We start from the raw sequence: 22,307 nt of genomic DNA on the forward strand, positions 1-22,307 counted from the left end.
ATGGCAGGAGGCGGCGGCGCCCCCTGGCGGGCGGGGGGGCGCCTCCCGCCTCTCGTGGTGCTGCTGGTGCTGCTGGTGGGGGCGGCGGGCGAGGAGATCAACGCCGAGGTGAGCGGGGGGCTCGGGGGGAACCCCCCCAGCGCTGCCCGGAGCTCCTGCACCTGCGGCGGGTGGGGCAGCGCCGGCGGGCGCAGGTGCAGGCGGGGCAGGGAAGGGCGCGGGTCCGGGTTGCCCCAGCGGGCGCAAAACTTGGGGGGGGGAAGGAAGCGCTTTGTGCCCAGCGCGAGAGGGGGTGTGAAAGGGCTTTTGATAAAGTCTCTGCTCTCCGCCACCCTGTCCGGGGGAAGGTGAGTTGCGGGGGTAAAAGGGATTAATGGATTGAACGTTTGGTTTTTTTCTTTTTGAAAGTTAAAGCGTTAAACCGGTTTCGGAAAGGAAAAAAAAAAAAGGGGGGGGTGGTGTTAGGAAAAGGATTGGAATAGGAGAAGGATAGGAGAAGGATTGGAGAACCTGGAAAAGAAGGCTTGGAAAAGGAAAAAGACTTGGAAAAGGAAAAAGGCTCGGAAAAGGAATAAGAATTGGAAGGAATTTAGAAGAAAAAAAATGTTTCAAAAATTAAAAGGAAACCCCCTCCAAAATTTGGAAAATGAAAATAAAAAAAGGGAAAAGGAAAAAAAGAAGTTACAAAAGACTAATAATAAAGATAAAAATAAAATGCAATTAGGGCAGACAAGAGGAGGCGGAGGCTGGGGCAGGAAGGAAGAGCCCCGGCGCGCCCCAGCCCCTGCAGCCCCCTACCCCCCGCCCAGGGGCTGCCGCCCCACGGGACAGAAGCCCCTTTGTGGGTGCAGGCTGGGGTGGGGGTCCCGGGCTGCGGGGGGGCCCTGACCTCACATCTGTCTGCAGCTCCCGGGGGACACGGGGGACGAGCAGCCTGCAGGACGACTGGCCCCCTGCCAGCTGCTTTCTCCCTGGGGTCAAGGCATCCGGCAGCAGCCCCCCGGGAGCACCGGCTCCCCTCACTGTGCAGGGCAGGGCAGGGGTGCATGCCCTGCTGCCCACCGCTGCCTGCCCGGGGCTGGCATTTGCCCCTGCCAGCTGGCACAGACTCCTGTGAGGGGGCACAGGGCTGGGGTGGAATCAGGCACGGGGAGGAGGTGGAATTGGGCAGGGGGATGGATCCTTCCCCGCTGGGGCCTCGCGGAGCTCCAGGTGCCCCGTGGGGCTGTTCCATGCCGCAGGCTCACGCTCGGCTCTCCCGGCACAGGCATGGCTGCGGCTCTATGGGTACCTGCCGCAGCCCAGCCGGCGGATGTCCACCATGCGCTCGGCTCAGACCTTCTCCTCGGCCCTCGCCGAGATGCAGAAGTTCTATGGCATTACCGTCACCGGCGTCCTGGACGAGGAGACCATAGCGTGAGTTTGTCCATGTCCTCTTGCTCTCGCACACAGCAGCTCTGCTCCCGGGCTCTTTGGCTTTTCTTGCCAGCCCTGGAGCTCTGCCTGCGCCTGGAAATGTGGGTGCTGTCTCCCGGGGGATCTGCATCTCTCCTATTGGGGGCTGCACCCCTGCAGCCAGGACACCTTCCTCGCTGTCTGTGGTTGCTGTAACCCCTCAGGGACCTTGGCTGCGATGGGCTGAGCCCTGGCTCGGTGTCCTCCCTGCAGGTGGATGAAACGTCCCCGCTGTGGGGTCCCGGACCAGTTTGGGGCACGGACAAAGTCCAACATGCGGCGGAAGCGGTACGCGCTGACGGGGCGGCGCTGGAGCCAGAGCCACCTCACCTTCAGGTACCCAACCTTGCCAGGGCTTCCCCCTCCCCAGCCCATGGAGAGCCAGGGACCTCCCTGGGGAGTGAGCACTGCCCTGGGCCATCCCTAATGAGCTCTGTATCCCCAGCATCCAAAACTACACGGAGAAGCTGGGTCGATACAACTCGTACGAGGCTGTCCGACGAGCTTTCCGGGTGTGGGAACAAGCCACGCCGCTGGTTTTCCGGGAGGTGGCCTACGAGGACATCCGGCAGAAGCGGAAGAAGGAGGCTGACATCATGGTGCTCTTTGCCTCTGGCTTCCATGGAGACAGCTCCCCCTTTGATGGCCTCGGGGGATTTTTGGCTCATGCCTATTTCCCCGGCCCTGGCATGGGGGGGGACACGCATTTCGATTTGGATGAGCCTTGGACGCTGGAAAATGCGGATGTGTCTGGTGAGTTGAGGGTCAAGGAGGTGGTGAAGGTGACCAGAGGAGCCTGGTGGCCTCTTGGGCTTGAGGGAAGGGGGCTGCACTGGTGTGGGCAGGAGTGGCAGGGAGAGCGGCTCCACCATGGGTGATGCAGGCAGCTCCCTCCAGAGTACCCTTGTTGCAGGGTGCTGGGTCCAAGGACCCACCCCATGCCTCATGTCCCGTACTCCCTCCTGCTGATGGTGCCTCTCCATGCAGGGAACAACCTTTTCCTGGTGGCTGTGCATGAGCTGGGGCACTCATTGGGTTTGGAGCACTCCAGCAACCCCAGCGCTATCATGGCCCCCTTCTACCAGTGGATGGACACAGAGAACTTCCAGCTGCCCGAGGATGACCTCAAGGGCATCCAGCAGCTCTACGGTGAGGAGATGGGTGGGGGATCAGCCCAGAGGTGGGATCCTGGGCATGTGTGTGGGGAAACTGAGGTACTGGTGGTCTGCATCACCACATCCCTTCTCTTGCCTGCCCGATCCAGGTACCGCGGATGGGCACCCTCAGCCCACCAAGCCTTTGCCCACCGTGACACCCCGGAGACCTGGCAGGCCAGACCAGAGACCCCCTAAACCTCCCCCTCCCGGGAAACCAGAGCGACCCCCCAAACCTGGCAGCCCGGACCGACCTGACCAGTATGGCCCCGACATTTGCGACGGGGACTTCGACACGGTGGCGGTGCTACGTGGGGAGATGTTTGTGTTCAAGGTGCCTGCCAGGACCCCCTCCTGCCCTTTCCCCAGGGAACTGGTTGGTCTGAGGGTGGGAGGACCCCCTAGCAAGGAGCCTGGCATTGGGACTGTGTCTCTGTGTCCTCCCCATCCTCTGCCAACACCCTGTTTCTCACCAGGGCCGATGGTTCTGGAGGGTCCGGCACAACCGGGTGCTGGACAACTACCCCATGCCCATCGGACACTTCTGGCGGGGCCTCCCTGGGGACATCGATGCCGCCTACGAGAGGCATGATGGGAAGTTCGTCTTCTTTAAAGGTGAGCAGGGAAGCTGAGTGGGAGGGCTGAGGTGGAGGGGAGGCCCCAGTGCCCTCCTCCTTCAAAGCTACTGAGTGCAGATTGACTTCATCCCAATCCTGATCACCTCCCCAGCCAGAGCTGCTGCCTGATCTCAAGGGTCCAGGGTGGCTGCAGGTGTTTACCCCTGTCCTTGTCCACATATGCACTTGCCACAGCTGCTGGGCAGTACTATCTCATCCCCCTTCTCCATCTCCTCCTCCTCCAGGTGACCGCTACTGGATCTTCCGAGAAGCCAACCTGGAGCCCGGGTACCCACAGCCCCTGGTCACCTATGGGCAGGGCATCCCCTACGACAGCATCGACACGGCCGTCTGGTGGGAACCCACAGGACACACCTTCTTCTTCCGTGGGGACAGGTGAGTGTGGGTCCCTGCCCTGCTCCCTCCTGGCCCCTGGCAGGGGAGGGAATGTTGGGCAGCAGGGACCCCCCTGCTCCTCACCTGCTCCCCTCTTCCCTCCCCCAGATACTGGCGCTTTAACGAGGACACGCGCTCGGTGGACCCTGGGTACCCGAAGCCAATCTCTGTCTGGGTGGGGATCCCTCCCTCGCCCAAGGGGGCTTTCCTCAGCCCAGATGCCTGTAAGTAGAGGATGAGAAGAGGGGTGGATGGCAGGGGGGGCCGGGGTATGGGGTCACCCCTCTGATGGCCTGGCCACGGGGATGGAGTTCGGGAGGGTGTCCGAGGGTCAGTGGTGAAGCCCTTTCTGAAGGGTTTCACCAGTCCCGGAGCAAACCCTGCTCTCTTGGGCATCTGCAGGGGTGCCCTGTGCCTGCCCACTTACCCCTCAACTCCATCTCTCCCCCAGCCTCCACCTACTTCTACAGAGGCACAAAGTACTGGAAATTCGACAATGAGCGGCTCAAGACCGAGCCAGGTTATCCCAAATCCATCCTACGGGACTTCATGGGCTGTCACACGGAGCTGGTCCCAGATCCCAATCCCCGCTGGCCCGATGTGGACCGACCCCCCTTCAACCCCGATGGGGACGGGCGGACTGAAGGTGAGGAGGAGGAGGAGGACGAGGAGGAGGAAGATGAGGATTACGAGGAGGAAGATGGCCAGCCGGGCAGGGATGTGGACGTGGTGGTGCAGATCGACGAGTACACGCGCACCATGAGCGTGGTCATGGTGCTGGTGCTGCTGGTGCTGCTGCTCTGCATCCTCGGCCTCATCTACGTCATCGTGCAGATGCAGAGGAAGGGCGCGCCCCGAATGCTCTTGTACTGCAAGCGCTCCTTGCAGGAGTGGGTCTGACCCTGGCTCCCTCCCCAAACCGCCTCTGCCACCATGGTGCTAAGATGGACCTGACACCCCCCTCCCCTTGTCCCTCACCACGGCCTCGGCTCCTCTACCCCACTGTTGCTTGATGGCTCCAGCCTCAGAAAAGGGGGGATGCCCAACTCCCCCCAGCCCCTCCAGAGCAGCCGGGCTGGGACCGGGGATAGTCATGGGGGGGCTGGAGGGCATCCAGGTCCTGCCTGCTCCCCAGTGCCTGCACCTCCCCCCAGCCGTGACCCTCAGGCTGCCACCCATCACGTGCCTGCCTCTCCTCGGGGTCCTTGCAGCGTCCCTTCCTTCCGTGTGAGCCCGCTGGGGCTGGGGTGGTGAGCGGGCTGGGGCTGCTCACAAGTGCTGCGAGCTGGCAGGTCTCAGCCGCTGGCACCTGCAGTGGTGGGGAAGGGGGGGCTGAGCTCATGGCTGTGTTTCCTGTTGAACTGCGGGGATACAGGGATGTGGTGCCTAAAAGACAGTGTGAGCTGGGATACACTACCTTTGCAACCCCTCTGGGGCTCAGCTTAGCCCGGGCCCTGCTGCTGCCATGGGGCAAAGCCCTGGGGCACAGGGCAGTGGGCACGGCCACCTTGTATGTCTATTAAACAGGTCGGGTGTGTGGAGAGCCGTGGTGCCGTCCTTCCTGCCGTGGGGGGTGGGGGGGGGGCATCCTGTGCAAAATCTTGCAGATTTTGTGGTAATGGGGGGGCTTCTCTGGGGGCCACCCTGCCTGGCACCCCCAGGGAACTGATTGCCAGGCCAGGGGATGTGAGGAAGGGGCCAGCATGGCCAGTGATGTCCCTGCAGCAGCCCCTGCCCTGGGGCTGCCATTCTGGGGGGGGGTCAGCTAAAGCAGCCCTCCACCCCCACCAGTGGACAGAGCGGCCTTTCAGCAGCTCCCACCACAGTGACAACGGCCTTGCTGGGAACACAGGGCGCCTTGTTCTCCCCCAGCCAGCACCGTGCTTCGGCCCCGGGCGGCCACCTCCTTCCCCGGGCAGGGCCGGCAGCAGCTGGGGGACCCTCCTGGAGCCACTTTAGCGGGTCCTTCAACTCCCTGTCCCCACACGTCCCCAGCAAGTTTCCTGGGGGGAAGGGGTGGCCATATCCTGTCTCACTGCTGCTGTTGCGGCAGAGGAAAGCAGGAGGAGTCGGGACCGCTGCAGAGATTGGGGAAAAAATCATGGGAGTGGGAAAGATTAGACCTGAGGGGTAGGAAACTGGCTTTATCTGGGGAAAAATATTACTCAGCCTTTGATGGGAAGAAAAGCCAAACTGCAGAGGCCATGATGGAAATAGTAGTGTCCCTGCCTCTGCTGGTGAGGTGATGCTCCCTGGGGTGGCAGCTGGAGCTGGGTTTGCTCTGGAGCTGCAGGCGCAGCCTTTGGGTGGGCAGCAGAGGCCTGGTGCAGTTGCTACACTGGGGGGGAAGCAGCTGTGCCACACTTGGCAAGGGGCTGGTGTGAATCTGATCCATCCCTGTGAGGACGACCCTACAGAGCTGGGGGGGCTATCAATGTGGGACTCAACTGCATCCAGCATCCTTGCTTCCTCCAGCCTTCCCTACAGCAGGACAGGGCCAGCACCTGTGCCCTGGGTCTTTCCCCAGGAGCTGGCACCTCTGTCTTGGTGCAGAGAGCAATAACCCACCCCTGACCTGCTCCCCTGGCCCTGGTGCTTCAGCTGCTCCTCTGCCCCCATCCTCATCCTGCCAGCCCCCACTTCATGGAGGGGGATGGAGCCTTTGTGCTCCCCTCATGCTTCCCCAGGGCCCAGAGCTGCTGGCTCAGTGCCCAAGGCTGCTACAGCCACTTCCCGGCACTGAATTACCCTGATCTGCCCGGCCACTCTAATTACTGTAAAAGGGAAGGACTGATACTGGCTCTTACTCTGCTTTCCCGGTGCTGGTGGGGGAACCCTGTGGTCTGGGTCACTCATCCCCTGCCCTGGCCTCCTGGGCAGTGATTCCCAGCCATTAGCTGATTCCCTGGAAAACACGCTTGGCTCAGACTCAGCGCATCTCTGCAGCCAAGCGAGAAGTCAAAATCAGGGACAGAAAAACCCTGAGGAATCAGGGGGTGGGTGGAAAAAGGTCTCCAAGTGGCTCTGGGCTGTTGTATTCCATCAGCCAGGCCGTGCTGGGTCACATTCCTTGGCTTTTAACTTCTTTCAGTTCGGTTTTGACCGTTTTGCCCAGATCTGTGCTTGTGTGGGTCTTCCCCAGAGCTGAGGGAGGACCCACAGCTCTGCTGGGCCGGGAGCCCTGGGGCAGCCCGACACTCCAGCCTGCCCTGAACCAGGGCCAGACTGGTACCAGTAGCTGCCAAAAGCCGTGAACCTGGCCAAAAGGCGAGGCAGGAGGGATTTGCGGCTCCCCACCCCCGCAAACACTGCTCCAGAGGCAGGCGCGGATGCATTTCCCACGGCAGCTGCATTTCCCACACTGGATGCACTTCCTATGGCAGATGCATTTCCAATAACAGATGTATTTCCCACGGCAGCTGTGTTTCCCCTCTCTCCTGGGGGTGCTGAGGGCTCGGCGGGGTGCAGGGCTGGGGACCCCAAAGCCTGGCACCTGGAAAGATGCCTGGCTCACAGGGAAAGCCAGAGCCAGCCAAGGATGCCCAGGGACAGATGCTCAAGGCATATCTTCCCTGCCATGGCAGGGGAGGGGGCTCCTTGCTGATTTGGGGTGGGACAGGAACTGGGAGCAATTCCCCAGGGGGAATTAGGGATGCTGGGAGCAGAGAGGCCCAGGCTGCCACGGTTGGTGAGCTGGGACATCACTTCCCACCCCCCTCCTGCTTTTCCCCGGATGCTGCAGCGGAGCTGGTGCCAGGAGCCCAGGGCCATCTGGAAACACTCATGGACAGCAGTAAGAGACCCTGCTGGAGACAAAGCCCAGCATTTCAGCAGCACCCAGGCTCTCTGCCGGACACTCCCATGCTGCCCTGCACGCCCACAGCGGGGTCAGCTCGCCTCTGGCTGCCCACAGACACGAGACCCCCAGGGAGGGCAGGCTGGCACCTGCTATAAGGGACAGGGTTTTTGGTAGAATGGGGCTTGGCCAGCGAGTCTGGCTGGGCTTGGCCCTGTCAGGCACTGGACAGCCCTGCCAGGATCCACTCCCACCAGGCAGCTCCCAGCTTCCTGGAAATAGGTTGGAGAAGCCCGACCTGGAAACCACCCTGGGAGCTCAGTGTCCTCCAGGCCCTGCCATGCCGGGGTGGCTGCTGGGGTGTGGGTGAGGGGGTGACCAGAGTAGCAGGGGCTCTCTCTGCCTGACTGGCACCATCTCAGGAGAATCCTTCTCTTCCTCTGCAAGCCAGGGCAGAATCCCCTGTGTGCTGCTGAGGAGAGGACCCGGAAAGCAGAGAGGAAACAGGGCTCAGTGCAGAGGAAGAACTGGGGCTGGGATACGGTGAGGAGCGACCGGCTGGCTCAAGGTCAGAGGAAACAATGCTTGGGATGGAGGGAAGAGCCGCGGGGCCCTGGGAGGGGCTGAACCTGCTGTCTGTGCACACTCCAGGCAGCACTGAGGCTCTGGGTGCTGTATGGGGAGGCACAGCCCTGCTCCGGGTGGAATGTGCCCACCAGCCACACTGAGCTCGGCCCACGTGTGCACTGCTCATGTCCATCACCTCCCCTCACACCCACCGGGCAGCCCCCAGCCCGCTCCCTGGGGTGATGGACCCCTTCATCTCAAAGAAAGGCATTTCTGGCGCTGCAGGGGCAACACATCAGGTGTGAAGCAGACAGGCTGCAGGTCTGTGTCAGCACAACCTGGTGTCCATCATATTCTCACCTCCAGCGGCTCTGAGACTTTCCCCACTGCATCCCAGAGTAGTCACTGGGGCACACAACCGCTCCCTCATACAAACAAAATGTTGCTGGGGTGGTCCCATTTTGCAGTTTGCCAGGGGAAGCTCTTACCCCTCTCCCACAGGCGCCAGCAGGGCAGGATGATCAGCTCATCCTGCATGCAGAAGTGGCCAAAGTCCCCAGCCCCGTCATTCAGTTTTCCTGGGTGGTGGCCAGTGGTAAAACTCAAAATAAATATTTCCCTTGCCTCCAGCAGTGCCCGCCCCATGCTAGACAGCAGCTGCAGAGGATTAATATTGCCCTGGAGGTGCAATCCCTCTATAAAGATGACAACATTTGGCCCAAGATATCCAGGGAGTTGCAGAATGGAGCAGAGTTTGACTCAGATAATTTTTTGATTCCTGCATATCACCTCCCTGATCACAGGACCCACTCGGTAGGAAGGAGACAAAGCACAGGCAGGGACAGAAGCCTGTACCAGTGTCCTGCCACTCTGCTGGGCCAGACTCTCACCCAGAATCTTCTGTCCCAGCAGCTGAGCAAATGGACAGAAAGCTTTCCAGGAAAACCCCTTTGCCTGCTTCCCCTGCCAGTGGCTGCCACCTGCCCAGGCAGAGCCACTGGAGCCGTGGGATGTCCTGGCCTTGGCTCACACCACGGTGACTGCCAGCTGCTCCAGCTCACTCTGAGCCTACTGCTGCCTGGCCCAACCCAGAGAGGGTCACTCTCCCGCCCCGTGCTCTGAGGTGCTGCAGCTCCTGCACTCCCGTATTTCAGCACCCAAGCTTTCAAAGGGAAGCTTTGCCTTTGATGTAGAAAGCAACTCTCAGCACTGAGGTCCTGATCAAAGCACCCAAGTGCAGGACCTTGCCCCACCCAGTGGAAGAGCAAGGTGAAAAGCTGGTGCAGACAAGGAAAAACTCATCTTTGGGTGGCCCCTGCTCTGCCCCAGGTTGAAACCAGGGCTCTCTGCAAAGAAAGATTCCTTTTTCTCCCACTAGACATGACCTGCAGCAAGGACTTAAGCAGGAAGGACTAGGCCACCCACAGAAAGGTGAATGAGGAGCTATTTAAGATCTTTTCTCTGCAGGCTGCCTGCACTGAAGCAGGACTCCCCTCTGCTCACCCCTTGCACCCAGCTGGGGCTGCCCTGGGTGTATGCAGGCAGTAGCAATCCATGAGGCACACTCTGCACCCACATCCTTCATTCCTCCACTCTTTCCATGTAGGAGGATGATGTGTCCCAGCCAGGTCAAGAGCCATAACCAAAGCAGTAAGAAGCTGGGTGCTCCACCTCAGGAGTGTTGCTCGTGCACATTTACTGTAGGAAATGGCTGCTGATGGGATGCCTCTGACATTCTGACCCATTTGCCAGCAGCATCCTCTTCTCCTGCAGGGAGACCATCTGACTTCACCCACCTTCAGCGAGATAGTTAAAGTCTTGATGGGAGAGAGGGATCAGAAGAGGAAGATTGTTGAAGAATACTGTATAAGTCAACCAAGCATCTGGCCCTAAAGGAAAGAGCCAGTATCTGATGATGCTCCACTTTGTGCAGCAAGTAAACAGGAAGATTGAGTATTTTGTTTCATATTAAAAAATACACAGAGGGTCCCTATGGATGTAAGGGTTTGTGGCTGGGAGTTTATTCCAGCAAATCCGCTGGCACAGCTCCTAGAGTTTGGGCAGCAGGGCCCATCTAATCTCTGCAGAGGCAGCCAGCTTGGGCTCAGGGGAGCCCAGCCCCTCTTAACACATTAAGGTCGGTCACTCAGAGCGAGCCCAGCTCCTCAGGGACAAGAGGCAACTCCAGCACAGGCCCCAGCAGGGCAGGGAAAGGCAGCAGCAGCTCCTGGTGAGCGTTTGGCCACCAAAGACAGCCAAAACCACGTGGTGTGGAGCGAGGGCTCGGGGAAAAGGATGCACACTTTACCCTGCCAGTGTTTGATGGATCCCCTCAGCAGCTCCCCCAGCTCTGGCACGTTTTGAAAAACGTGGCAGGAAAGCCTCGCCATGGACTTCATTAAGGACAATCCTTGGCACGTGATACAGTGTGATTCCACTTAACAAATCTCAAGTCCAGCCAAGCCTTGACATATGTCAACGCAAGACGGATGGTGCTTTCCCATGTGGGCTTCCTTGGCTGGGCTCCTTAGAGCTACCAAGCTATCCAGCTGCTATAAAAATTGCAAGTCTTCTCCAGAAAGCCTTCTGCAGGTGCAATCCAGCCCTGTGTGGCAGCACAGGGTCAGCACCCGACCCAGTTCCAAGCCCATGAGCTCTAAAGGTGCAGGTGAGGCAGCTGCATTACAGGTGTGCAGTGGGGTCTGCACAGAGGATGCACAGGCATGCCAGTCCTTCAAACCAGGTAGGGACTCAGTGCTCAGGATTAAACCCAGATTAAGGCAGATGTCCCTCAGCAGGCTCTCCTCCTCCTCCTGAGAGAGCAGCTTTGTTCCATAGATCAATAACAAAAGTGAAGTCTTCCCCATTCACTGCACAGCCCAGGGAAGGATCAGTCCCAGCCTTTAGTACCTGCCCTCTGCAGTATCTCTGGGGGGACTGGCCCCAGGCAGGAAAGGCATCAGTTGCTCCCAGACTCACCCCATTACTGCTGGAGGTCTGCAGCCTCCCCTTTGCAAGCCTTTCCATAACAAAAGCAGATTGGTTTGAGGCAGGGAAGGGCAGCGTCAGCACAGGAAAAGACTTCCGGCTCCTGTTAATGCTGCTTTGCTAAACCTCCCCTTTGATCCCCAGGGAAAGGGACAATTTGGCAGTTGGAAGACTATTGTGTGCCTCTTGCTGTAAGCAGCTGCTAAAGGCTTGGTTGAGAGCTGGAATGAATTGGTAACTGCACAGCCAACAGAGCTGTGCCCTAACAGGCAGGTAAGATTAATTTGTCACCACTGGGGAAAATGGTTTCCAGTAATAAGGGAAGGAAAAACCCATTTCCATGTACTAAGAGTGAACAGCTTGAGTTTTTGTCATAGGTGGAGTACCACAAACTTCATGGATTGGAGACAGGTTCTGTCTTCTCTGTGGAAATCCCACCATTTTTCCTCTCTCCAGATTGCTGCTGTTCCCATGTGTGCTATCCCTTAAACAGGGAGGCTGCTGATCAAAGTCAAATTGAGAGGCAAATTCTAACATCTGGGTTCTTAAATTCTTCAGCACTTTCTGAAGCACTAATGTGCAAGTTAAAGGATCCACCAAAGGAGGAAGAAGCCAGAAGCAGACTTACAGAGTCAAATGTTTAATAACTTTTCAAGAACAAGTATTACATCCATATTTAGAGCATATATAAGAGACGGAAAACAAGGAAATAAAAAATAAAATTGGTAACTTTAAGAGGGTACACTTAACTCCGTAATTCCTGCTGAATCCCCTCTTTGGAGGCACAGTGGCCACTTTGAGCAAGACAAGATTGGGTACCAGGCCACCTGCAGTGTTTAGGCTCAGCACTTTAGGAACAGCCAGGAAAACTCTGACTCTGTACAACTCGCACGCCAACAACATCTCTTCCCAACATGGTGTTATTGCTGGACAGAGCAGGGAGAAGAAAGGAGACACTTACTAGACTTGGCAGCACCAAGACAACGGTACTGGGAGGGCTCCAAGCACTCCCCAGACACCTCTGGGAGGCTGCTACAGCCCAGAAGGCAGTGACAGGTTCCCCAGAGGTGTTACCTACAGTTAGCACTGCCTTCTACCTCCCACTAAGATCAGCCCCAAACATCCTCCCTCAGCAGCTTAAAGTTTTGCCCAGGGATCTTCTCTGCTAAAAGATTCCTGGGCCTGCATTGGGACAGGCTGGCCCTGGCAAATAAGGTGCTTCCTTCACAAGTCTCAATATTACTGCCAATATGCCAGCATGTTCACTCCTCTCCCATCACTGCAGGAGCAGAGCTTGGCATCTCCTCCTGATGGGCAGTCATGGCCTTGTCTGTCCCCTTCCCACCTCATGGCACCACTGTCTGCACTGGGCAGGGGAAAGATCAGAGGGGACTCAGTTTGGGCTAGAGGGACACAAACAGCATCTCTCCTGGAAGACAACTGTGGAGCTGCAGCTGCTCTGAAGAGCAAAGCTGCTGAGCTGAGTCACGGGTGAAAGCTCTGGAGAGATGCCGGGAGGCTGCAACCCTGCCCAGAGTCCTTCAACATGAACAGGGAGGACATGGGGAGCAGTTGAACAGCTCACCCTGCTCCTAGATGGGAATGACAATTTCCATGTGTTTGGCAGGAAAGCTACCCAGCAAAGCACCCCTGACAGACTGCTCACCCTGGCAATAGAGAAGGTGCTCCCCGGCTGGTGGCCAGAGCTCTGCTGCTAGAAGAAACTCTGCATTGCGAAGGCAGCAGGAGGAGGAAGAGGAATGCTAGTCTGGCCCAGCTGCTGCTCCCACCCTCCTTGCCCACAGCTAGCTCACCTTGGCCTTGTTCTGGACAGGCAGATACAGCTTGAACTCAGCTGGGAGCTCATCCTCTGAGTACAGCCGGTCAGAGAAATACACCCGTCGGATGCGACAGTTGGCATGGATCTGAGAGTCAAAACAAAGAGTGCATTTTCCATATGCTCTTTCCACATCCAGCTTTGCTGTCATGCAGCAACATAGATTCCTTGGCTCAGCAGCTGGACATCTACCTCACTGCTTCTCTCTGAATCTGACAGGGCAGCAGAGAAATGTTGGCCTGTACCCTCTGCTTTGCGTTAGATGCTCTCTCCAGCAGTGCACAACTGGCTCAAGAGATTTGGCCAAGCTCTGGCATCTCTGCCAACTGAGATCTGCCTTAGTTGCTAAGGGGATTCTTTGCTGCAAACCCACCTCTGTTTCACTGGTATCAGCATTTGCCAGAACACCCACAGCCTCAGCCTGCTGCATTTTTAACACTCCTACTTCAGGGCCTGCCTAAGGTCAGGAATGAGCCTGTCCAGTCTGCGCTGCCTCCACTATCAGTTGGCAGTGAAGGAGTCTCTCCAGTCCCCATCATGGGTATGTGAGAAGGCAGACAAATCCCACCTGACTGTCTGTACACTTCTGGGCAGTCCTGTAAGGAACTGCAGCAATCCCCTCATACTAAGGAACAGGCGTGCTCCGCACACGGGCATTCCTCAAAATAGCACACTCCACTGGACAGAGCAAATGTGAATCCCTAGCATATGGAACAAGTTCTACATCCTCAGCAGGAACAAACGCTGCATCAGCTCTGGTACAAGGGGCTCACTGAAGGCAGGGCCACTCTACTACCATTAGGAAACAAGCCTGAGCAAGGATATGTACAGTTAGTACACTCTGGGTCTTTCCCATTTGGCCAGTCACTGTCTGGTGTATCCGGACAGTAAGGCAGTACACAGCTAATTCCCAGCAGACCTCCACCTCCATGGCACGTCACAGGGAACTGCAACTCTTACCCTAACCAACAGCCAGCCAGAGAAACAAGAGGAAATGGGGTCCTTCATCCCAGTCTAGTCCAGTGAAGTGACGCCTCAATTGGGCCTTTGCTCCCTTTCTGCAGCGCTGTGCAAAGAGCAGAGCTGGCAAAGGAACCGCTAACGGCTAAACCTGGATTCCCAAACTGCTGTCCCAGCCAGAAGGGAGATGACCAGCCATTGGTTTCTGTGGGCAGGACATGCCCGTGCCTTACCTGAACTCTGAGGGTCTCGATGTAATTTGTGCCGTAAGCACGGCGCGTGAAGTCTGACAGGTTGAACTGGATTTGGTTCCAGCCGTCGTCCAGCCGCATGGGCATGGTGCAGATGAAGGGCTTCACCCGCGTCGTGCTCTGGTAGTTACTCGCCCGGAAGCGCCGGCGCACGTTCTTATCATCCAGCACCTGGGGCAAGCAAGGCAATGCTGAGCCAGGCATCGGGGTCCCCGACTCCCCAGGACAGCTCTACCCGTCTTCCAGAGGGCTCTCCTACTCCCACCCCCTCCACTTCACAGCAGAAGGAATTTTAACACAGGAAACAGACGCATTTTCAGGAACAGCAACAATGTGCTTGTGAGCTGACTGATGCCCCCATAGCAGAAGACCTGACACATTCACATGGCCAAGAAAGCAAAACTGTTTTGGGGATCACTCACTGCCTGGGACAAGTTCCAACACAAGACTGCAGGCTCTCTGGCGCCTTCCTCACTGGTCCCTGGAGGGGCCTCCCCACTGCACACTCCTCACCTGCACTTCAAAAGTGAAGTATTTTTTCAGGTTCTTGATGATCATCACTAGGAAAGGTAGTTTGATGCCCAGGGTCTTCTTTGGGTCAGCAGGGCACGTGATGTACGTGGTACTGAGAGGAGAGAAAAAAACACCTTAGGATCTCATACAGCACAAAGTGCACAGCCTCAGGCAACCCAAGTCTCTCCCTTGGCCCAATGCAGCCTTGAAGGACAGGCAGAAATGGATAACTGTGATCATAAGATCTCAGCAGCAACCAGGGCTTCCTGTAACAGGAGGGAGAGATTCAGAGGTAGCTGCAGCAGAACAAGATAAATGGCACGAAGAATGAATTTCAAATCCCACTTTTCTCACCCAGGGCATGAAACCCCTTCCTAGAGAGCTTCACCTCCTCAATTTCAAGGCCATGTCAGCACTGTTTCTTAACACAGCCTCCTCCTACCCTTGACTGAACAGGTAGAGCCCTCCAGAGCACAGCAGAGGCCCTGTGTGCTCTATATGGCTGGTAAAACAGAGGTCACGAGCCCCAGAAGTACACGTCAGGCCTGGCAAGTTCTCTATCAACACTTCTTGGAGGAAGAGAAGCGTTGGCTCAGCCTGTCTGCAGGAGAGGAGTCTCCACTGCCCTTATAAGGAGCGCCCTGCTCTGAATCACCCCTGGAGAAGCCTTGGAGACTCTGAGCCCGCTCACAGAGCTGGCGTCTGTCTCCCGGGTCGCTGGAGACGAGGTTGCTAAGTGAAGCACCATAAGCAACTCCCCTCATAAATCTCCCTTTGATCTTCCTGCCGTAGGGAGAGCAGCCATCACGTGGGGAGAGCAGCAGAGCAGGCCCAAGACAAGAGAAGATGCAGCAGGCAGTGCTGCTTTCTCAGTAACTGGCAGCTCTGACTAGGACTGGGTATCAAATACAGCTTTTATTCCCTTCAAGTGACGGAAAAATAATGGGACTTTATTTTTTATCCCTTAGGCCCACTGAGGATGAGAGAGAGCTCTACAAACACGTCTAGGGAAATGCATGGTACAGTGTCACAAAGGAGTGTCAGAGCTCTAACCCCAGATCCTTCAATTTACTGACAAAGAGATTGCAGTAGAGTTTGAAGGTGATGTCTGGTGGGCACTGACAAATGGTATCCCCCCAGGACACACCAGGACAGAGGAAGATGCCTTCTCCTACCTGACATTTGTTCCTTCAATCTCCAGCACCAGTGACTGAATGTCATTGTCTGTGATTCGCTTGATGTGGCCATTGCGCACCTGGAACAAAAGCGGGGCAGAAAGCACAGACGTTACGTGAGAGGGAAACAAGAGGCACACACAGCTCCACTGAGAGGAGGAAAGAGATCCCAGGAGGACTCATATACATTCACTTGGCTCCTATTCTCCTGGACTTTGCTGTTTCCAAGGCTTTGATCACGGCCCCAGAGTGCCAGGACTCCAAGCACGAGTTTATGGCCCAGCACGTACACTGAGTGCAAGACTTTCATCTCTCCAAATACGCTACAGTGAACGCAAGGGACTCAAGCCTTGTGCTAGAGGCCCAAATAAACAAACATAAAAGTGTCAGAGCAAGATCAAACTCGAGTGGAATGAAGGGTAAAAACAAGCACGAGCAATAGAGGGGCAAGCAAGGGGAGCCACCAGCCAGCCACTGGTCACCAAGGGGACTTAGTCTCTACTGCTGGGCATGGTCAACTGCCTTGGGGAAGAGCTGGACCAGATTGGAGCTTGGTTACAATCCTTCATAATTGCAGCACATGGAAGCACAGAGCCATCACTGCTCTCCTGAGGGGCACAGGGATTTGGCTTCCTGGAGGCAGCCAGCTCCCCACAGAGCTCAGGGAGGCCAGGGCTGGAACCAGGAGCCAACACAAATTCATTTTTCTCCACAAGCAATATGGCTGAATCCCAGGGCCTGAGGATTTATTTTTTTTAATGAAGCAGCTCACTTCCCATCAAATTTATCTCCATTTAAAAGGCACTTTTGCTAATTAAGCCCTCTGCTCTCGCCCAGTGCTGGATCAGCGAATTGCAATGCTCCTTCCGGCTCCATGAATTAATTTCTTTAGAACCCATCACTGCTGCTAATATAAAGGATACATTAAGCTTCTAATGGGATGGTTCCAGTCATGAGCTACGAAATGATTTACAGGTTTAGCAATTCATCTTCAAAATTCATTTCTTCAGAGGGACCTGCCTGTCTCTACATTCAGCAGTTTCAAGAACCTCAGCCTGGATCACCCGCCTGCTCTGTTAAGCATGAGAGTGCAGCTCACCCTGTCAGGCTGCTCTTAACTCTGCTCAGATAATTCCAGAAAACACTAAGTTTGCAGAGAGGATCCTTACAGGATAACCCTATTTCTCTACTGCATCATGTGCAACTCCCATGGGTTTATAGGTCTGCAAGGAGAAACCCACTGAACGAGGTCTGGACAAGCTGCCTTTTGAAATGTTTGTTTGTTTGTTTTTTAAATCACCAGAAGCAGAAGCCCCACGTGAATCTATCTGAAGCAGTGATTGGCATATGGGAAATTAAATCCTGGAAGCCACAAGGATACAGCATGCAGAATGAACACTGGGAAATAACCTTGCCTAAGGAGGTGAGAGTAGTGTGCAACAAAGCCTGCCTCTGCATCACGTAAGACAGCTTTCACCAAAGCTGTGTGGAGCTTATGGATCCACAGAGGGGAGAGAGTTCACCTTGGGCTTCTCTGGAGAGGACAATAATAGAGAAAACAGCTACACATGCTTTAAAACAATTAGTCAGCAGTGTTTCTATCTGCATCTAGGTCCTCTTCCTTAGTCTGTGAAGTCTTTCCTTCCCCAGATCACAGGGACAATGAAAAGGGATAACTCTTCCTCAGTGGCACCAGGAATGGGATGAAAGACAGCAGAAAAGAGAGGAGATAAGTACAAAACAGGGCCAGGCTTGCCCCTACCTCACAAAAGCTCAGAAAGATAAGATTTCAGAAAATTTTAGAAATCCAAACAAAATACTCAACATTTCTACTTGGCCAATATTTTCTAAACATCTTAAGCCTAAGAAGATGGACTTTTAAGCTGAAAAAAAGGGCAGTAGCCCCGTTAGAAAATAAAAGTTCTTCAAATGCTTACTATCCTCTGAATCAGGATAACTGGAAAGGTACTTGCTGTCTAAAGATACATGGGAAAAGATTTTCAGATGCAAACCTCAAAACTTGCAGGGTTTAGAGGGAGTAGCAGCTTCACCGACAGTTGTGACTGAACATATATAATTCTCAAGGCTGCTGTTGCTGCTAGCAACACTATTCAAATGTAACAAAGGCAAAAGGAAAAGCAGCAAGGAGCAATCCTCCCCAGGCCCAGACAGGACCCCACAGTCCAGTCCGAGGCTGCTCCCGCATCGTTGCCAGTCATCCCGTCGTCAGGCGATGGGCTTGTGGTGGCAACAGCAAGCCAGCCATCACCCAGCCTGCCACAGGCACACCCTCACCTCGGGACAGGCCACTGCTTCTCAAAGCCAGTGGTGGGTCCAGAACAGGCATGAGGCCCTTGTGCCACCTTGTGCCACCTCTCTCCTCAGGAGGCAAAATAAGCAAACACGGGAGCGACACAACCTGGCTCTTGGTGCACAGCGGTTTGGGGAGGAGCCAGCAGCACCTGCTGAGACCTGGGGCAGCCAGGACAAAAACTAATGAGTCAGAGAAGTGCAGCAGGAGAGGACCCCAGAGCGCTCACAGGGACTTGATCCTGGTCACACTTCCCAGGGAACTGCTGCCTGCATCCCGCTGACAGAGCGTGCGCTTGATGTTCAGATGGGTATCGAGCGCTGACCTGTGTCCTCCCAGCAGCACCTGGAATCACTAAATGCTCTGTGTCAACGTGCCAGCAGAAGGAATATGGAGATATTAGCAAGAGGATCAATGGGTTTGACAAGTTTCATCGAACCATTCCCATCTGCTCTACATGAAGGTTCCAGCAAGTCATCTGGAGACTGGTCAGTGTCTCCACACAACAGAAGGGTCGTGGTGGCAGGACACCTAAACAAAGGCCTCTGAACAACGAAGTGCTGGAATGCAAACAGAAAACACCTTGAAAACAGGCCTCCAAACCAGGTACATGCAGCACTGGAAGGCAGAGCACAGCACTGGAAGGCAGGAGAGCACAGCCCAGCAGTTATTGACTCTCTGCAGATAAGGCTGAAGGAGGAACTTCTGCCTGTAGGGACAGCAGGACAGTCACTGTGCTCTTTCCAAGGCCTGGACACTTCTGTCCTGCCAGAGTCTCCTGAGACAGGATACTGGAGGCCAAAACTGGTTAGGCTTAGCAGAGTTTGCAGCCAAGGCATGCCTAGGGCTTACCCACAGCCCCTGAGGGAGAAGGCAGAGAAGGCAAGGAGTGTATCCTACTACTTACAGGGAATTTACAAGTGCTCACAACAAGGAAAGGCTTCCAGTGCCCCATTTCTACACCTATATCAAATGAAGAAGCTTCTACTTCACACTGTCTCCATCAGCACAAGCAGGGCACATCCTACTAAGGCTGAAAAATTAATGGTTTTCCCCATGTCACAAAAGCTTGAGATTCCCTAAGACCCCCCAAAAATAGAAATCACAGTCTGCTGGTATTTTTTGCAAAGAAAGCCTACATTAGGACAGCTATGAATCCAGTAATCTAGGGCATTCACCTAAGACATGGGAGAACATCAAATCCCATTTCCAATTCTCACCAAAATGACAGGGGTATTTCAGCACCTCTGAACAGAGTAGGGCAATCCTCACAAGCACATCGAAGCTGGCTGTGCTTCCTCAGGACAGGAAGAGCACCTGCACACAGCCCTGCTGTTCCTGAGGTTGCAGGGCTGCCACAGGGCAGTGCCAGGTGAGCCCAGCCACACACAAGCCCTACAGCCAGCAACGGAAACAGCCTGTACACCCAGCTGCTGTTCTCTGGAACAGCAGTCCTAATTTTTCATCAGTGTTTTCAGGCCAATCCAGTGACTACTGCAGCTGAACGGATCACTGCTGACATCCACCCTGCAAGCAGAGCTCCCACCAGCCACTCATCCTCACGATTGCAAGGGTGTCACCCTGCACAGGACAATTCACGTGGGAAGGTGCCTCAGGACATCTCCAGTCCAACCTCCACCTCCAAGCAGGGTCAGCCCAGACTGATCATGGCTTATCCAGTCTGGAGGCCACGCCACATCCCTTTGTCTAAGAGTCTTTAATGTGTCCTGTCCTCACGCCAGCCAAACAAGCTGTTGACCCTTTTCTAAAGTCACGAACATTCATGCAAAACACATGCACACAGCCAGGCTGTGTGAGGCACCCCAGTTCTTCAGAAAGCTGTGGGGGTACCCACTGATGGGAAACAAGATGGGTCTGTGCTGCCTGTCCCCCATCCCATGACTTGTAAATGCTCACAGGAGCCCACTCGTGTCCACCACCACTGCTGTCTGAGACGCCTTGGAGGCTTTTGTCCCCACCAAACCCACAAGAAACTCAGCTTAGACTCAAGCACAAGTAACCAAATACAGATTGTAGCCTCGCTCTCAAAGAGTGTAACAAAAGTAGGCAGCAACACAACCAGGGGTGGTTTGTGAAGAGGGGAAGCAACAGGTCTCAACACCTGATGAGGGCTCCTTGATGTGAGATGCCCTGGAAAAGGCAGGGGAGCCTCAGCAGAACCACTCTAGAGAGTGACAGGAGGGAGAAACAAACAGATGAGACGTGTTCACTTCTCCTACACCCTAAAAGCTGCCACGCAGCCCATCTCTGCATGCCTTTGGCAAGCCTGTTTGGAAGGTGGGTCACGCAGCAGAGCAGACCCCCACCCTGGCCCCAGCAGCTGCTATGGAGGAGCTGCCACTCGCAGCCAAGGGGCTCTGGCATCCCGCTGCCTATGGCCAGTGCTGGACACTCCTGTAGCCTCTTACGGTTGCTGCAGCTCCTGACACGGCGCTGGCTCTTCTGCCCAGCACGGAACCATAGAAACACAGACTCAATTAGGTTGGAAAAGACTTTGAGATCATCCAGTCCAACCTATGACCGAATGCCACCACGTCAGTCATCCACCAGACCATGGCAGCAAGTGCCACGTTCCTTGAACACCTCCAGGGACCGTGATCCACCACCTCCCTGGGCAGCCCATTCCAGTGCCTAATCGCCCTTTCTGTGAAGAAATTCCTCCCGAATTCCAACCCAAACCTGCCCTGGCACAGCCTGAGGCCATGCTCTCTCATCCTGTGGCTGGCTGACGGGGAGAAGAGACAAACCCCCACCTGGCTACGAACTCCTTTCAGGTAGCTGCAGAGAGCGATAACGTCACTCCTGAGCCTCTTATACCCTTATAAGAGTATTTTATTTTAGAAAATACTCTTCTAATAACACATGCCCTCCAAAAGACACCGCGCCTGTAACCCGTTCCCGGGGGGGTCCCGGTCACCCGGCCGCTGTAGCTCAGGCCCGGGCGGGCTCCCGAGAGCGGCCTCACGGGTGCCCGGAGCCCCCCTGGTCGTTCCCGGCGGCCCCGGGCCTGCCCCGGGAGGCGGAGGCGAGCGGCCTCTCCGCTCCCCGGGCCGCTCCGCTGCCCGGGCGCCGCCGACTCACCTTCTTGTCCCAGATCTGCAGCGGTTTGCTGCCGATGCTGTAGAGCACGGAGAGGAACCCGCTCTGGAAGGTGTTCTTGAACATGCCGGGGCCGGGCGGGCCGGGCCGGGCCGCGGCCGCCGCTCTGCCAGGACACGGCGGATCCCTCCGCGCCGCGGCGCCGCCGCCGTCACCGAGGAACTACTTTGGGCGGCCCCGGATCCACTTCCCGGGTGACGGCGTTGTGGCGGCGCTGCCATGGCAACCGGGGCGCCGGCCGCGGGCCTGTCCTCCATTCACTCGGCAGAGTTGCTGGAGCCGAGCCCGTTCCAAGCCGCACAGCCGTGCCCGGTCGGCTGTGGCTGGTGCCACGTATCCTGAGCCCCTGGGCCTTGTGTGGGGGCACTGCTAAAACATCCCAGTTCTCCCCCTGCAATTCACGACCCTCAGTCCAAAGGCAACGCTGTGGTTTGCTGTTCCCAAGGATGCTCTTTGCCCTTTAAGTGTTCCTCAGCCTTCGCTCTGCGCTTTATTCTGAGGGGTTCCATTTCTCCCTGTGCTGGTTTTACGAGACGGAAGCGTCTGGATGGTGCTGGTTCCACTTTGTTGCTTCCTTTAGCCCCACTAATTCCCAGATGCCCAACCTTCACTTGTGCCCCAGCAGGTGACGCATCCTGCCCTCCCTCCCAGTCCTGGTGCTGCTGGGAGCAGCCCGTGAGCAGCAGCAGGTACACAGACCAGTTGGAATTCCTGTGTGATGCCAGCAGTTCCATTAAAACAGGAGTGGCCAAAGCTCACTGCCCAAAGCTTAGCCCTGCCCCTGTGGACCTGCGTTTTTGGGGAGCACTACGGCGAAGTGAGAGTTCCGGAAAGCAGCTCCTGTCCCTCCCAAGCTGTTTCCTGACTCGTGTCTTCCAAGACAGGATCAGGCCCTTTCCTGTACCTCTGTGGCCAAGGGAAAGGCAAACACAGTTGACGGGAGTGGAAGGGAAGGATGTTTCGGTCACACAGTGGTGGTGGGGACATCCCAACCACTCTCCATCAAGCCATTTCCCAGTCCTCCGGTGCCATCCAGGCTGGAGCTGGCTGCAGCCATGTGCTTGGAGCTCTCTGTGCCACACACTAATATTGCACTCACAGGGATGTGCTGGTGCTGGAGTCTGCTGCCTTGCTAGGTCAGAAACCACTGGGATGTCTGGAATCCCG

General features: G+C 56.1%; 2 protein-coding genes across 3 annotated transcripts; one reads left to right on the plus strand and one right to left on the minus strand.

Annotated features, from left to right (window-relative positions):
* MMP15 (matrix metallopeptidase 15) lies at nt 1–5,165 on the plus strand. Its single transcript, XM_032701468.1, has 10 exons — nt 1–108; nt 1,268–1,416; nt 1,669–1,791; nt 1,901–2,208; nt 2,443–2,604; nt 2,720–2,943; nt 3,086–3,224; nt 3,472–3,622; nt 3,731–3,846; nt 4,074–5,165. The coding sequence occupies exons 1-10, from the start codon at nt 1–3 to the stop codon at nt 4,520–4,522; spliced, it is 1,929 nt and encodes a 642-aa protein (XP_032557359.1). The 3' UTR covers nt 4,523–5,165.
* Nucleotides 5,166–11,597: 6,432 nt separating this feature from the next.
* On the minus strand, nt 11,598–21,292 carry CFAP20 (cilia and flagella associated protein 20). Of its 2 annotated transcripts, XM_032701473.1 has the most exons (6): nt 21,123–21,292; nt 15,710–15,789; nt 14,535–14,646; nt 14,004–14,192; nt 12,788–12,898; nt 11,598–11,899 (listed from the first exon to the last, which is right to left on the minus strand). In XM_032701473.1, exons 1-6 carry the CDS (start codon nt 21,204–21,206, stop codon nt 11,894–11,896), a joined length of 582 nt encoding a protein of 193 aa, XP_032557364.1. In that variant the 5' UTR covers nt 21,207–21,292; the 3' UTR covers nt 11,598–11,893. The 2 variants fall into 2 exon arrangements, with proteins under 2 accessions (XP_032557364.1, XP_032557363.1); XM_032701472.1 differs by lacking the exon at nt 11,598–11,899 and having other exon boundaries at nt 12,779–12,898.
* Nucleotides 21,293–22,307: the final 1,015 nt, after the last annotated feature.

Source organism: Chiroxiphia lanceolata, chromosome 13 (assembly GCF_009829145.1).
Source record: "Chiroxiphia lanceolata isolate bChiLan1 chromosome 13, bChiLan1.pri, whole genome shotgun sequence".
NCBI lineage: Eukaryota > Metazoa > Chordata > Aves > Passeriformes > Pipridae > Chiroxiphia > Chiroxiphia lanceolata.